We start from the raw sequence: 13,314 nt of genomic DNA, 5'->3' as shown, positions 1-13,314 counted from the left end.
GCATACAGTGGCCTGTTTTGAGTGGTAAGTTGGTTCATGGGCCAGCAGCTGCTGGTTTATTTGCCAGGGAAATTAGCAGTGAGGTAACAGACCCTATCCTGCTTCTTGCTTCTGTGATTTGAATACAGAATGAATGTGTATACACAAGACACAGGGAGCGGGAACACCTGTTCTATGCTTCGCAAGAACACAGGGTTGTGACTTTCACAATCGTCTCTTAGCAATTATCAGTAAGTGCTCATGTATGTTATATTCCTATTAATAATCTCAAGAATAAAGACACCTTTTGGTTAACTTCATAATAAAAATAAAAGCTGGTTTCCTATCATTGAAAACTATGCCATGATTTTGATATTAATTTTTTTCTATAAAAATTGAAGTAGTTCATGTACTGCTAAGCAGTTATAAATCTTCATAAAGTTACTGATTAACATGTAAAAATTATACAAAAGAACCAAAACAGAGCACCAAATATCTTTTTTTTTTTTTTTGGTCTGTTGTTAGGCTTGACCCCTGAGCTGGGTGCTGTCCCTCAGCTCTTCAGCTCAAGGCTAGCGCTCTACCACTTGAGCCACAGCGCCACTTCCGGCTTTTTTTCTTTTTGCTATGGGGTGCTGGGGAATCGAACCCAGGGCCTCATGCATGCAAGGCAAGCGCTCTACCACTGAGCCACCTTCCCAGCCCAGCACCAAATATCTTTGAAAGTGTGTATTTCTATGTAATATTTCCTAGTAAAATGATAGCTCTAGTTTTATAGATTATATGGAATCATTTCATTTAAAAAAAGCAAATCCTAGGTACATTTCCAGGTGGGGCTGAAACATGGACTCTGCATAATAATGAATAGCTTATAATAACAGATAATATCTGACACCACGTTTCCACAGCTTAGAGGCAGTGAACCAATGACCAGATAAAATCTTGCCTCCACTGTGGTACCTGACTAAAGATTTTTTTTTTTAAAACTTAGTCTCTTTATTGTCATGGCAGCAGTGGCAGCAGGTAGCACTTCTGTCTAATTTGCTAAGTTGTAAGCGTACTCCCTTTTCAAGAAGGCCTTAGCCCATGTCTTCCACTATATGAAATGGAAAGTAGGTAAGATAACCAAATGTGCCTCAAATCAAGTAAAATTCTTTGCATCATTAGTAATTCTTCGTATCATTAATAATAAAGTCCCACCCAAGGAGTCTGATGATGAGAAAAAAGTGTTGCTCCTATGTAATTAAAGACAAAAAAAGGAATACTAGTTGTTTTGGAATCCAAGAGTAGAAATCCTCTTTGTATCAAGATTCTCAACAATATTAATTGCTTTGGAATCCAAGGTTAGAAATACTCTTTGCCAACTCCCAATCAAAGGAATTGGCTTTTGTTGGGAATTTGAGTCCTTTTCTGAAGTCAGTTCCTTTATGAACTCTATAAAATAGTAAGAACGCCAAACCCCACGAATAACTATACCCCAACTTTCTCTACTCTACCTCTGAATCTTGTGCTTATGTCTGTTGCAGCACTTGTTTCATTAAAGTCATTTTTTTTATTAGATGTTGATTTCCTCCTAGGATCTTCAAATACAGAAAAAGTTTTACTCATTTATGTATTACTATTATTATATCATCATCATCATCATCATCATCATCATCATCATCATAATGATTAGCTAGTATTTTTTAGCTAGTATTTTTGTTAATATATTTACCCCCAATCAAATTCCAACTGTTCTTTGACTTATGTCTTCTCTCAGATGATATTTAATAAGTGAATTTAATTTTTATATTGTTTTTCACAAAGTACAATTTGGATTGTAACACGGAAATACTATTGATGTTATATAAGGTTCCCTCAACTGGTTTAGGTTAGTAATAGTCTCCAATTGCTCTTATTAAATAAGTTCTTTCTAAACAAGTAATGATTTATTATGAAGTTTGTTGGGTCCTTGGCAAATATCCAAGAAATAAAGAAAATGTTTTGTTTTCCTAATGTTAAGCTTACTCAACGTAAAGATTTTGGTTTTTTTGGTCATGGGGCTTTAATTCTGGGCCTGGGTGCTGTCCCTCAGCTCTTCAGATCAAGGAGAGTGCTCTACCACTTGAACCACAGTGCCACTTCCGGTTTTCAGAGTGGTTAATTGGAGATAAGAGTCTCATGGACTTCCTGACTGGGCTGGCTTGAACCATGATCCTCAGATCTCAGCCTCCTGAGTAGCTAGGATTTACAGATGGGCTCTTGTGGGGTTTTTCTAAGACAGGATCCCATTATGTAGTTTAGGTTGTTTCAAACCTGTGATTTTCCTGCCTCAGCTTCTCAATTACCATTATTCCTGTCAAAAGATATATGTATTATTCTGTTTTTTAAGTATATTTCTTTTGTTGTTTAAAAAAATCCATTGTTTTATGATGTGGGTGATAGGATATGTTATAATAATAAATTAGATACAGAATGAAGCATACTTGTGATCTTTCATGTCAGGGCACACTGTGGTTTAAGGAAGCACTTGTAGCAGAACTATGACAATCTGCCCTCTAGTGGTAAGTGGGTAGGTCTAACCTACAAGCAAGAATGAAATTTAAATATTACTGTTGTTAATTTTTATGATTCTTGAAATTCTTGAAAACTGCTTTATTGTTATATGAAATTTCTCACATCAATATCTCACTTCACACATGTGCAACCCACTGAAGAGCTCTGTGGGTTGAACCACATTTTTCAGGAAAATACCCTATATTTTATTGTTTATTCCCTTATTCATATTTGCACTTAAAATGAAAAGGCTTCTTGATATAAAATAATCTATACTCATGCTGATTAAATTTCAAGCAATTCTATTCTTGCAATACCTGAGGTTGTGTGTGTTTATTGTCACATATAAATACATACATGGTTTTGTGCAGGTGTATGCATGTGTGTGAATTTGTATGTGTATGTATACGTGTTGAATGGGCATTTATGTTACCTGTAAACTCATACTTCATAGCTTGCAATCTAGTTGAAATTTTAAGCTTGTTCTTGTTTTTTTTTTTTTTTCTTTTTGGGTCCGGTTGTGGGGTCAGAACTCTGGGCCTGGGCTCTGTTCCTCAGCTCTTCAGCTCAAGGCTAGTAATCTACCACTTGAGCCACAGCGCCACTTCTGGCCTTTTTTTTTTCTTTTTTGCTTATATGATGCTGAGGAATAGAATCCAGGGCCTCAGGAATGCAAGGCAAGCGCTCTACCACCGAGCTACCTTCCCAGCCCCCTTGGTCTTGATTTATGTAGTAAATGTCTACTACATGAATTTTAAACATCTATATTCTTTTTTTTTTCCTATTGACACTGGGGCTTGAACTCTGGGCCTACGTGCTGTCCTTGAGCTTCTTTGGCTCGAGGCCAGCCCTTTACCCTTGAGCCACAGCTCCATTTGCAGCTTTTTTGTGAGTAGTTTATTGGAGGTAAGAGTCTCACAGACTTTCTTGCCTGGACTGGCTTGGAACAATGATCCTCAGACCTCAGTCTCCTGAGTAGCTAGGATTTACAGACATGGACTCTTGTGGGGGTTTTTTGAGACAAGATCCCATTATGTAGTTTAGGTTGTTTCAAACTTGTGATCTTCCTGCCTCAGCTTCTCAATTAGTAGGATTCTAACAGTGTGTCATTATTCCTGTCAAAAGATATATGTATTATTCTGTTTTTTAAATATATTTCTTTTGTAGTTTAAAAAATCCATTGTTTTATGATATGGGTGATAGGATATGTTATAATAATAAATTAGATACAGAATGAAGCATACTTGTGACCTTTCATGTCAGGGCACACTGTGGTTTAAGGAAGCACTTGTAGCAGAGCTATGACAATCTGCCCTCTAGTGGTAAGTGGGTAGGTCTAACCTACAAGCAAGAATGAAATTTAAATATTACTGTTGTTAATTTTATGATTCTTGAAATTCTTGAAAACTGCTTTATTGTTATATGAAATTTCTCACATCAATATCTCACTTCACACATGTGCAACCCACTGAAGAGCTCTGTGGGTTGAACCACATCTTTCAGGAAAAAACCCTGTATTTTATTATTACCTTATTCATATTTGCATTTAAAATGAGAAGGCTTCTTGATATAAAATAATCTATACCCATGCTGATTAAATTTCAAGCAATTCTATTCTTGCAATACCTGAGGTTGTGTGTGTTTATAGTCACATATAAATACATACATGGTTTTGTGCAGGTGTATGCATGTGTGTGAATTTGTATGTGTATGTATACGTGTTGAATGGGCATTTATGTTACCTGTAAACTCATACTTCATAGCTTGCAATCTAGTTGAAATTTTAAGCGTGGTCTTGTTTAATGTAGTAAATGTTTGCTACATGAATTTTAAACATCTGTATTCTTTTTTTTTTTTTTCCTACTGACACTGGGGCTTGAACTTTGGGCCTAGGTGCTATCCTTGAGCTTCTGTGGCTCAAGGCCAGCCCTCTACCACTTGAGCCAGAGCTCCACTAGCAGCTTTTTGTGAGTAGTTTATTGGAGGTAAGGGTCTCACAGACTTTCTTGCCTGGACTGGCTTGGAACAATGATCCTCAGATCTCAGCCTCCTGAGTAGCTAGGATTGTTTGCTCATAAATTACTATTCACTTAATTTAAACTCCTTGTAGTTGTTAGGATGACAGGCCTGTGTCACCACACCAAGCTTCCTTCTGTTGAAATGAAGTCTTGTGAACTTTTCTGTCTAGGGCTAGCCTTGGACCTTGGTCTTCCCATTGTCATCCTCCCAAATAACTAGAGTACAGATGTGAGCCACAGTTGGTACAGATGTGTGCCTAATGCATATTCTTTGAGTATTTTGAGTGACACAGAACAATTGAGCTTAAGAAAAATTAGGGAAAGTAATCGTTTACTTATTGCTTTGATCAGATTCCTTTTAAGGGTTAGTTTTCAAAGAGAATGTCTGTATTGATGTACACTCTTATGTAACCAAGTCTACGATGCTGCCCTCTAGTGGCCTATATCTTCTATAGCTGCAAATTGACCATTCAGCAGTATCCTTCCTGGGTATAGCTCTAGGCCACAGTTTTACCTTCAGCAAGTGTTTGTTCCCTGGTACTACCTGCTTGGGAAGTATAGTCATGTCATCTGTAAGGCCCAACCTCTCCTCTGCTTTGATGTTTATTGGAAGACAAAAAATTATTTTCCCCAGGAACAGTAGGATTTGATCTCTTATTGGAGCTTCCAGAGGCTTCATCTTTTTGAGTTATTTGAAAAATGAAGTGTATCTATCATCCAAAATCAAATCTATTTATGTAACACTGAGCTCTGCGGTTCTGCAAGCTAAAAATCTACCACATACTGCTTTGTTGATATAGTTAGGCAATAGCAGGAATTTACAGGTTTTCAATATTATAATTACAGCTTTTGAACTTTTGCACTTTATTTTTTATGTTATTCTTTTGGTTGGTCGTTAGGCTTGAACTCTGGGCCTGGGCGCTATCCCTCAGCTCTTCAGCTCAAGGCAAGTGCTCTACCACTTGAGCCACAGTACCACTTCCCAGCTTTTGAACTTTTGGTAGCTCAAGTTGTTTACTTCTCCAGTTGTTAAGAAACTACATGATGGATTACTAGAATAAAACAAAATTTTAGTACATTCTTTAATTTTTGGTGTTTAATAGATGTGGCATGTATTTATTTTTTCAAATTTTGTCAATGGGAAATTAATACACTGGGTTGAAAACCAAAACTCATTTAAAATTAGCTGTAACTTTGTATATTTGAGTATGGGTGTGAGGGAAAACTGGGATTGCATTTATATTCAACCTAGAATCTATATTCTAGTTCTGGATTAAGCTTTAATAAAATGTGTGCCCCCTAAATCTTATTCAGATAAAATTTCTCATCTCTGTAAAAGGAAAATAATAATGTAACAGTAGCAACACTGAATAGTGAGGTTTGGGAGCCATTAGATTGCATCGATCCCTAAAATATAATTATCAGCAAATGGCATATTATTTGAGGACCACAACCATACTTTATTAATATAAAAGCATGTAAGATAGCATTTCCACATGCCCAACAATCAACAAACATTTATTGACCTGGATTTAATTTTATATACTAATACAGTTGGCAGTTTCTCTTTCTTTTGATGCATTCAGACTGTTAAATACTGAAGGTATGCTGTTTAGTTTAAAATTAAGATTAAATAAAGAATGGAAGCTGTAAAGTAGTATTGTCCTAATAATGGGAGAAATAACAGAAATAACATAGTCAGAGAATTGTGTAAGTAAACATATAACTTCAAAAGGAATTGCTAAGCAGAATGACAGAGAAGTAGTATGCACAAGTTGTTCTGTAGAACAAAGGCATAGTCAGTTATAACTAATGATACTTCATAATAAAATACTACTGTGCAATGTACAAATTGCATTTACTTATGTAGTCTCATTTATAACAAAATTCTTGGTCAACTATTACAACGTCAACTACAAAATTTAATAAATGAGTGCATGAGAAAAACATTACTTTAGAATTCAAAATAATTTATAAACTTTAAGCCTCCAAAGAATCCTTACAACTTGTCATTTATAAATGACATTTACTATTTTTGTTACCAATTTTGACCACTTCTCATTCTATTAATATATATATATCTATATATGTATATAGTGAAACTACACTTTTTATTTGTCCTAAAATATAACAGACAGACCTATGATGTCAAAATTTTTTCTTTTCTTTTTTGTCGGTTGTGGGGCTTGAACTCTGGGCCTGGATGCTGTCCCTCAGTTCTTCAGCTCAAGGATACCTAGCACTCTACCACTTGAGCCACAGGGCCACTTCCGGCCTTTTCTTGTTATTTGGTGCTGAGGAACTGAACCCAGGGCCTCAGGCATGCAAGGCAAGCACTCTACCACTGAGCCACCTTCCTAGCCCAGGTCTATTATATTTTTCTAATAAACATGAAAATAAATGGAACTTTAAGAAGTCTTGATGCCGTGCTTTAGGAATCCATTTTCAGTATATCAAACCCTTTGTTAGAATGTCTCAAAAAAGTTTTACTGTTGCTGCTTACATCTGCAATGATATTAGCAGAGTTGTTCAAAATGGCTCCACACCCGTTACTTCATTTTTCAGATGGAGGTAACAGTATTATTTCCTTAGGACACTCATGTGCATGTGAGATCATACATGGTAAAGCCATCAGTCGAGTTCCTCACATAAAAGCATTTAGTAATGAAGTTATCATTAGTTTTTGGTTCACTTTTTCCCGATATTCGCATAATTCGAAAGTTAAAATTGAGCCTCGAAAGGCTCCCCTGTTGCTTTCTCCAAGTTAACTGCTAAAACTTAGAAATGGGATTTTAAAGTGACATGATGTGCACTCCTATTTTCTGTCTGCACTTGCCTTTTCACACAGTAGTAAAATGATTGTGTGTGTGGGGGGGGAGGGACGGTGTCAATCTCAATCGAAATCCTTTCATTTTGCAGGTCATTTGCAGAGACGGAAGATCAGGCTCCTTCCGGGCAACCCGCGGGCAAGCCCTGCACCCCCCTGGCTCTGTCTTTGGGGAGTTCCAGGCTCACCGCTCAAAACCTCGGGAGGTTTTCCTCCAGCGCACTCCGAGCGAGCAGTAAGTCAAGCTTCTCAATCTCGCCAGCGTTTACTCATTTATTTTGGCTCAATGCCTGTCTCGCCTGAGATTTAAATTTCAGCCTGGCAGAATCGGAACCACCAGGGGCAAGCCTGCAAGCCAGCAGTCACCTGGGCCACCCGGGCCAATGAGTTTGGCTCCCGCGCTGTGCTTTTGGGGAAATGTAGTACCCGGAGCAGGAGACTTCCATCGCCACAGCTACCGGAAGACTACATTTCCCGGCATGCCTAGTGATAGGCGGGCTGACCCCCCCCAGTCGGCGGCTCCACGTGACCACCCACTATGGCTTCCTTGTGTTGGGGCCAGCTCTCTGGCCATCCGGTTTAATTGGTTACCTTTTGGTTATAGAACAATCTTTACAGGGTTTCAACATGCAGAAAATCAAGTCTCTTATGACCCGGCAGGTAAGTCCCCGGAGCTGAAGCAAAGATCTCCTTTATTTCGGCTGGGGGAGGAACCGAGGTGGTCTGTCACCAGGCCGCGGCGGGTGGGGACCCAAGGCAGGGGTGGTGGCGGGCGGCAGGGGTGTCGGTAAGCTGGGCACGCCCTGAAACGCCCACCTGAGCCCCTCCTGTGCTGATCTCTGCTGTAGTGGGCAGCGCCTTCCTAAACACATTCCACTGGACAAGAGCGGTGAGGGAGGCAGGCTGTCTCCTGTTCTCTCCATTTGCTATCATTCCAGGACAACACGGCTACCTCGTAGAGTCCCCTGCATCCCGGCTGACTGTCCTGAGAGAGGAAAGGAAGTGGCCCCTGAGCAATAGATAGGTCCTGAGACGATTGTGTATAGGAGGGGGAGGTAGCCGATAAGTTGAAGACAGATTTGATACCTTTGTGATTTTGAGTAGAGCTTCAGACCTCATAACTTAAGTCTGACAGTGGATATTAGAATAACAATTACTTTTTGGTTTATCCCATCTTAGAGTGCTGCTTGTAAGGGTCATCAATTAGCTAATACTTGTGGAATGCTTATTTACAAGTATCTGTCATGGTAAAATAATGGCTATATATATATATATATTTGCCAATATCGTAATTCATGAATAAGAGCTTTGGCGATTATGTAACACAGCTAATATATGTTACTAACTTCCCAATAATACATTAACTTCCTTCAAACCAGATGTGCTATATGTTTCCTCTTATGTAATATTGATCAAAACTGGAGTTTAGAAATAATCAGTTCAACTCCCAATATTTCACTAGAACTAGTCATTCTTTATTTTTTAATATAAGACAAACATAATTGAGAACTTTGCATCATCATGGCATGGAGAAGTTTGAAGAATGGAAGACAGTCCTAATTTCACTTGTGATTTTTTGTTTTGAATCAAAAGTTCTAAATTAAAATCTTCACAGGTTTCAAATTATAAGTGATGTATAGTACACACATGATTCTTCCACGATTATTTTGCATTTTTCAAAATTAGGGCTGGGAAGATGGCTCAGTGGTAGAGTGCTTGCCTTGCATTCTTGAGGCCCTGGGTTCGATTCCTTAGCACCACATAAGCAAGAAGAAAAAAAGCCGGAAGTGGCGCTGTGGCTCAAATGGTAGAGCGCTAGCCTTGAGCTGAAGAGCTGAGGGATTGCGCCCGGGCCCAGAGTTCAGGCCCCATGACTGGATCCAAAAAAACCCCCAAAACAAAATTATATTGTTGATGTCATGAAAACATAATGTTCTGTGAATAATAATATTTAAGTAAATGGGCAATAATATTTCCTTCACATTTATTGAGTGCTGATGCTACACTTCTTATTTGATAATTAGTTGGATCCTGCTGTATTCTGCAGTAGGAGAAAAAAAGCAGGAAAACTGGATATAGTGTTGCATGACTTCAAGAAATAGATAATTCCGGGCCTGTTTTGGCATTTGTGTGACTTTTGAAACAGTGTACACTTTTTTGCACATTGCACTCTCTTTGGATTACTGAATTTGCACTTTGTACAACTTGCACTTTATACAATTTGAATTTGTACTGTAATACAATTCAGTGTAGTCAGTGTTGCCATAGGCACAGCAGCTGTTGTTGTTTTATTGTTTTTGGATCTTGCTCTGTAAACGTGAGTAGTAGAGGGAAAACCCCCCCAGAAATTCCAGCTATAAGCTTATGTTTTCTAAGTTTAATAAAGTTGTATTGAATATACTAACTCTCAAGCTTCAGTTATTGAACTTCATCAGGTCATCTGTGTTTAAATGGAATGGATAAAAGTCAGAATATATGTATATATATATATCTGAAAAATTAGAATGAATAAAATATGAACTATATTGTGTAAAAAGTAAGACAAAATTAGAACCTTTAATATTAAAAAATGTAATACAAGAATGTCCTCAAACTTACCTTTTTTTCCCCAGAGAAACTTCTTTAAACACTACTCCTAAGAAAGTTGTTCATTAAAAAAGTTGTTTATTAAAAAATAATGTTGTTTATTAAAAGGTAATTAATCTTTTTGTTCTTCAAAATGGTGCCACCATCAACCAAAACAAAATTTTACCAAATGTCAAAAAACTGATGTTTTACACACATTTTAAAAGCCATCTAAATTACATATGTCTATGGCTTGACTTATACACATTTAATTATACTAGTTCTGTATGGAGTCAGTGAGAAGGCATGAATTTAAGGTCTCTGAAATTGAGGTGTATTCACAAGTGTGTGTGTGTGTGTGTGAGAGAGAGAGAGAGAGAGAGACAGAGAGAGAGAGAGATTTCAGTTCTAGGATTTTTGTAAAAGATCTGAGGGCAATAAGAGTGTTGTTAGGTCTCTATTTAAAGGAGATCTATTGTTAATAACTGACCATTCATTCAACTTGAACATTCAGTTCGAATTGAATTGAGTCCTATGTGTCCATGGAGGATGAAGCAGTGCAAAAAAAAAAAAAGGACAAGATTTTTCCTTTTGTTTTTTTTTCATAGTACTGAGGTTTGAATAGACAGGCACTCTAGTTTTAAGGCAAACAGTGAAAAATTCTTTACAGAAAAAGAGTAGGAAACAATGGGAGTTGCTGGCAATTTGACATCATTTGTAATTTTAGATAAGGCAGTCATGGAAAGCCTCAGTGAGAAGATAATATAGAGATCCCAAGGAAATAGCAGGGTGAAGCATGTGGGTATCAGTACAAGTAATGCAAATGCAGATAGTGCGGGAACATGTTTGAGGAACAGCACAGGACAAGTGTAAGTGGAGTGAAATGAGAGAGGAGAACAGCGGTACCAGATGAGGTGAGGTGGGGAGGAGGTCAGAATGCTAAAGGCAGAACTCAGGATCACATAGAATATGATAGATCATAGCAAGACCATGGCTTTTATATTCAGCAAAATTGTAGAGAAGTGATGTAACACTAGCACTTCAGAAAGACCATTCCGACTTACATTTATCCCTGTCCACTAAGGAAAGGGATAAAAAACAAGGATTTCTGAAGGAGGCTACTAAAGTAATTCCAATGAGAATAAGTATGGGCCTTATGCAGGGAGCTAGTGGTAGAAGTGTTGAGAAGTCAAAATGTGGATATCTTATGAATGTAGAGGTTGGGGGATTTCCTAATGGATTGGATTTGGATTATGGGGAAAGTGAGACAGACATTAAGGATGACCTGAAATGGTTCGGCTCCAGTAACTGAGAGAATGGAGTTGCTACTTACTGAGATACATAAAACAGAGGGAGGAATGCATGGAGGGGTGATGGCTCTTAGACTTGTTAATTTGAAAGCCTCTTATATATTTAAATGGAGAAGTAAATCTAAATGAGTCTTATTTTTTGGGACAAAATTCAGTGTACAAAGTTTCAGAAGTTATAAGCAAATAGATGGCTAGGATAGCCAGTGCAATGAGGGTAGATAATGTGAGCAGTAGAAGGTTGGTATCTCTGAGAATTAAGTGTTGAAAGTTCAGGAAGAAGAATGGGATTCTGTATAGCAGAATAACAGGGAGCAGCCAGTAAGGTAAAAAAAAAAGTCTTCAGCATCTGAATGACTTCTAGCATATAACAGATGCTCAATAAAAATTTGTGGAACAAACATGACTATTGAATAAAGAGAACAGCCAATAGGAGTCCCACAAGCTGAGCAAATGTTTTGAAAGAGAGAATAAGAAGTTGTATGAATGCTGAAGATCCACCAAGTAAGGTGACATAATAAGCTTTTCAGTTGAACAGCGTCAGTCATTTGACAGTAACAGTTTCCATGTATAGGTGTGTTCAAGAGAAAATAGGAGAGAAACGGGAAACGGAGGGTAAACATTCTTGAGTTTTGAGGAAGGAAATGCAAATCCTTGCAGATGCTCATTTTGATCTGATAAGACAGAAATTGCTGATCTATTGGTAGAAATTGAGGAAGAAAGCTGAGACTAGTCTGAAGGGCTAATCTGATTCGGTTGGGAAAAGATTAGCTAAAGTAGTCTAAAGGGCTAATCTGACTCATGCTATAATTCTAGCTACTCAGGGGGCAGAGATCTGAGGATCCAGGTTTGAAGCCAGCCCAGGCAGACAAATCCATGGGACACTTTATCTCCAGTTAAGCAGCATAAAGCTGGAACTGGAGGTGCATACCTTAAGTGGTAGAGAGATTAGCTGAGTGAGGGCTGAGGACCTGAGTACAAGTGTCAGCACTAACACACAAAAAAGATAATGTTGAGGTATGTGTTATCAATGCTCAACTTTATATATAAATTTAAATAAGGAAGCTATGAAAAATCAAATACAAGAAAATATCAAATAATGAGTAATGGTTATAATGGAAGTTTTAATTTAATAAAGGCAGAGTACTGGAGTTGTAATCACGAATTTGTGCTGTAGAGTGCTGAATATAACATAAAAATGGCTTCATATTTGTTAGTAGGATATTCTAAAACTGACAATGAAAAGATTAAAGATGTATAATCCTAAATTCTAGTTGAATGGCAGGTAGTCTGCTTTGAGATATTTATGTAATTAGTCTTCATTTGTTTTGATAAAAGAAAAACATGTCTTGTGATCATAATAATGTTGAGTAATTAAAATTATATTGTTATTTATATCAAGAGATTTAAATTTTTGTTCAAAGCATTTCATTTGAGTAAATTTTAATAGTTAAATAATTTCTTGCAGTGCACTAGTTTCTGTTTTGCATCCACACATACTTTATCTCTTTTATTCCTTATAATAACCAATGAGTTATACACTGTAAGTAGGATAAGTACATTGTCAGGGAGCGTAGGACAGAAGCCCAGGTGGTCTGCCCCTGAGGCCCTTTGGGAATCATTCCACTCCTGACATGGGCTTAGGGCTTCCTGTTCTTGGTATTGAATAGTTGTATGTAGTAACTAACTTGCGAAGAAAAACCTTTTTTTTTTTTCTTCTGGATATTGGTCTATATCACATTTATATTTCAGGCATGGTGTTCTTACTGAGAAGCTGTAGGGAAAGAAAATTAGCATGATGAATTTCTCTGAGGATTTCTTTTACATTGTAAAATATTTGTTTAAAAAGAAATGGAAATTATACTTCAAAAGGATATTTTAGGGCATAATTTTGAATCTAACTATGACACTTTTGAGTATATGTTTGTGCAGTATATATGCAATATACATAGAAATGTTTTTTGTTTTTTTTGGGTCCGGTCATGGGACCTGAACTCTGGGCCTGGGCGCTGTCCCTCAGCTCTTCAGCTCAAGGCTAGCACTCTACCACTTGAGCCACAGTGCCACTTGCAGCTTTTTTCTT

At 37.5% G+C, this 13,314-nt stretch overlaps 1 protein-coding gene across 1 annotated transcript in view; it reads left to right on the top strand.

Annotated features, from left to right (window-relative positions):
- The first annotated feature begins 7,887 nt into the window (after positions 1 to 7,887).
- The window catches only part of Ccdc132 (coiled-coil domain containing 132), a 101,933-nt gene continuing 96,506 nt past the window's right edge, over positions 7,888 to 13,314 (top strand). The window contains exon 1 of the mRNA XM_013026070.1: positions 7,888 to 8,019. Within this exon, the coding sequence (XP_012881524.1) occupies positions 7,987 to 8,019 (33 nt within the window). The 5' untranslated portion in view covers positions 7,888 to 7,986. The remainder of the gene's footprint in view (positions 8,020 to 13,314) is intronic.

This window comes from Dipodomys ordii, unplaced genomic scaffold, assembly GCF_000151885.1.
Source record: "Dipodomys ordii isolate 6190 unplaced genomic scaffold, Dord_2.0 Scaffold90, whole genome shotgun sequence".
NCBI lineage: Eukaryota > Metazoa > Chordata > Mammalia > Rodentia > Heteromyidae > Dipodomys > Dipodomys ordii.
Note: the sequence above shows the minus strand (reverse complement) of the source record. Positions and strands in the feature narration are given on the sequence as shown.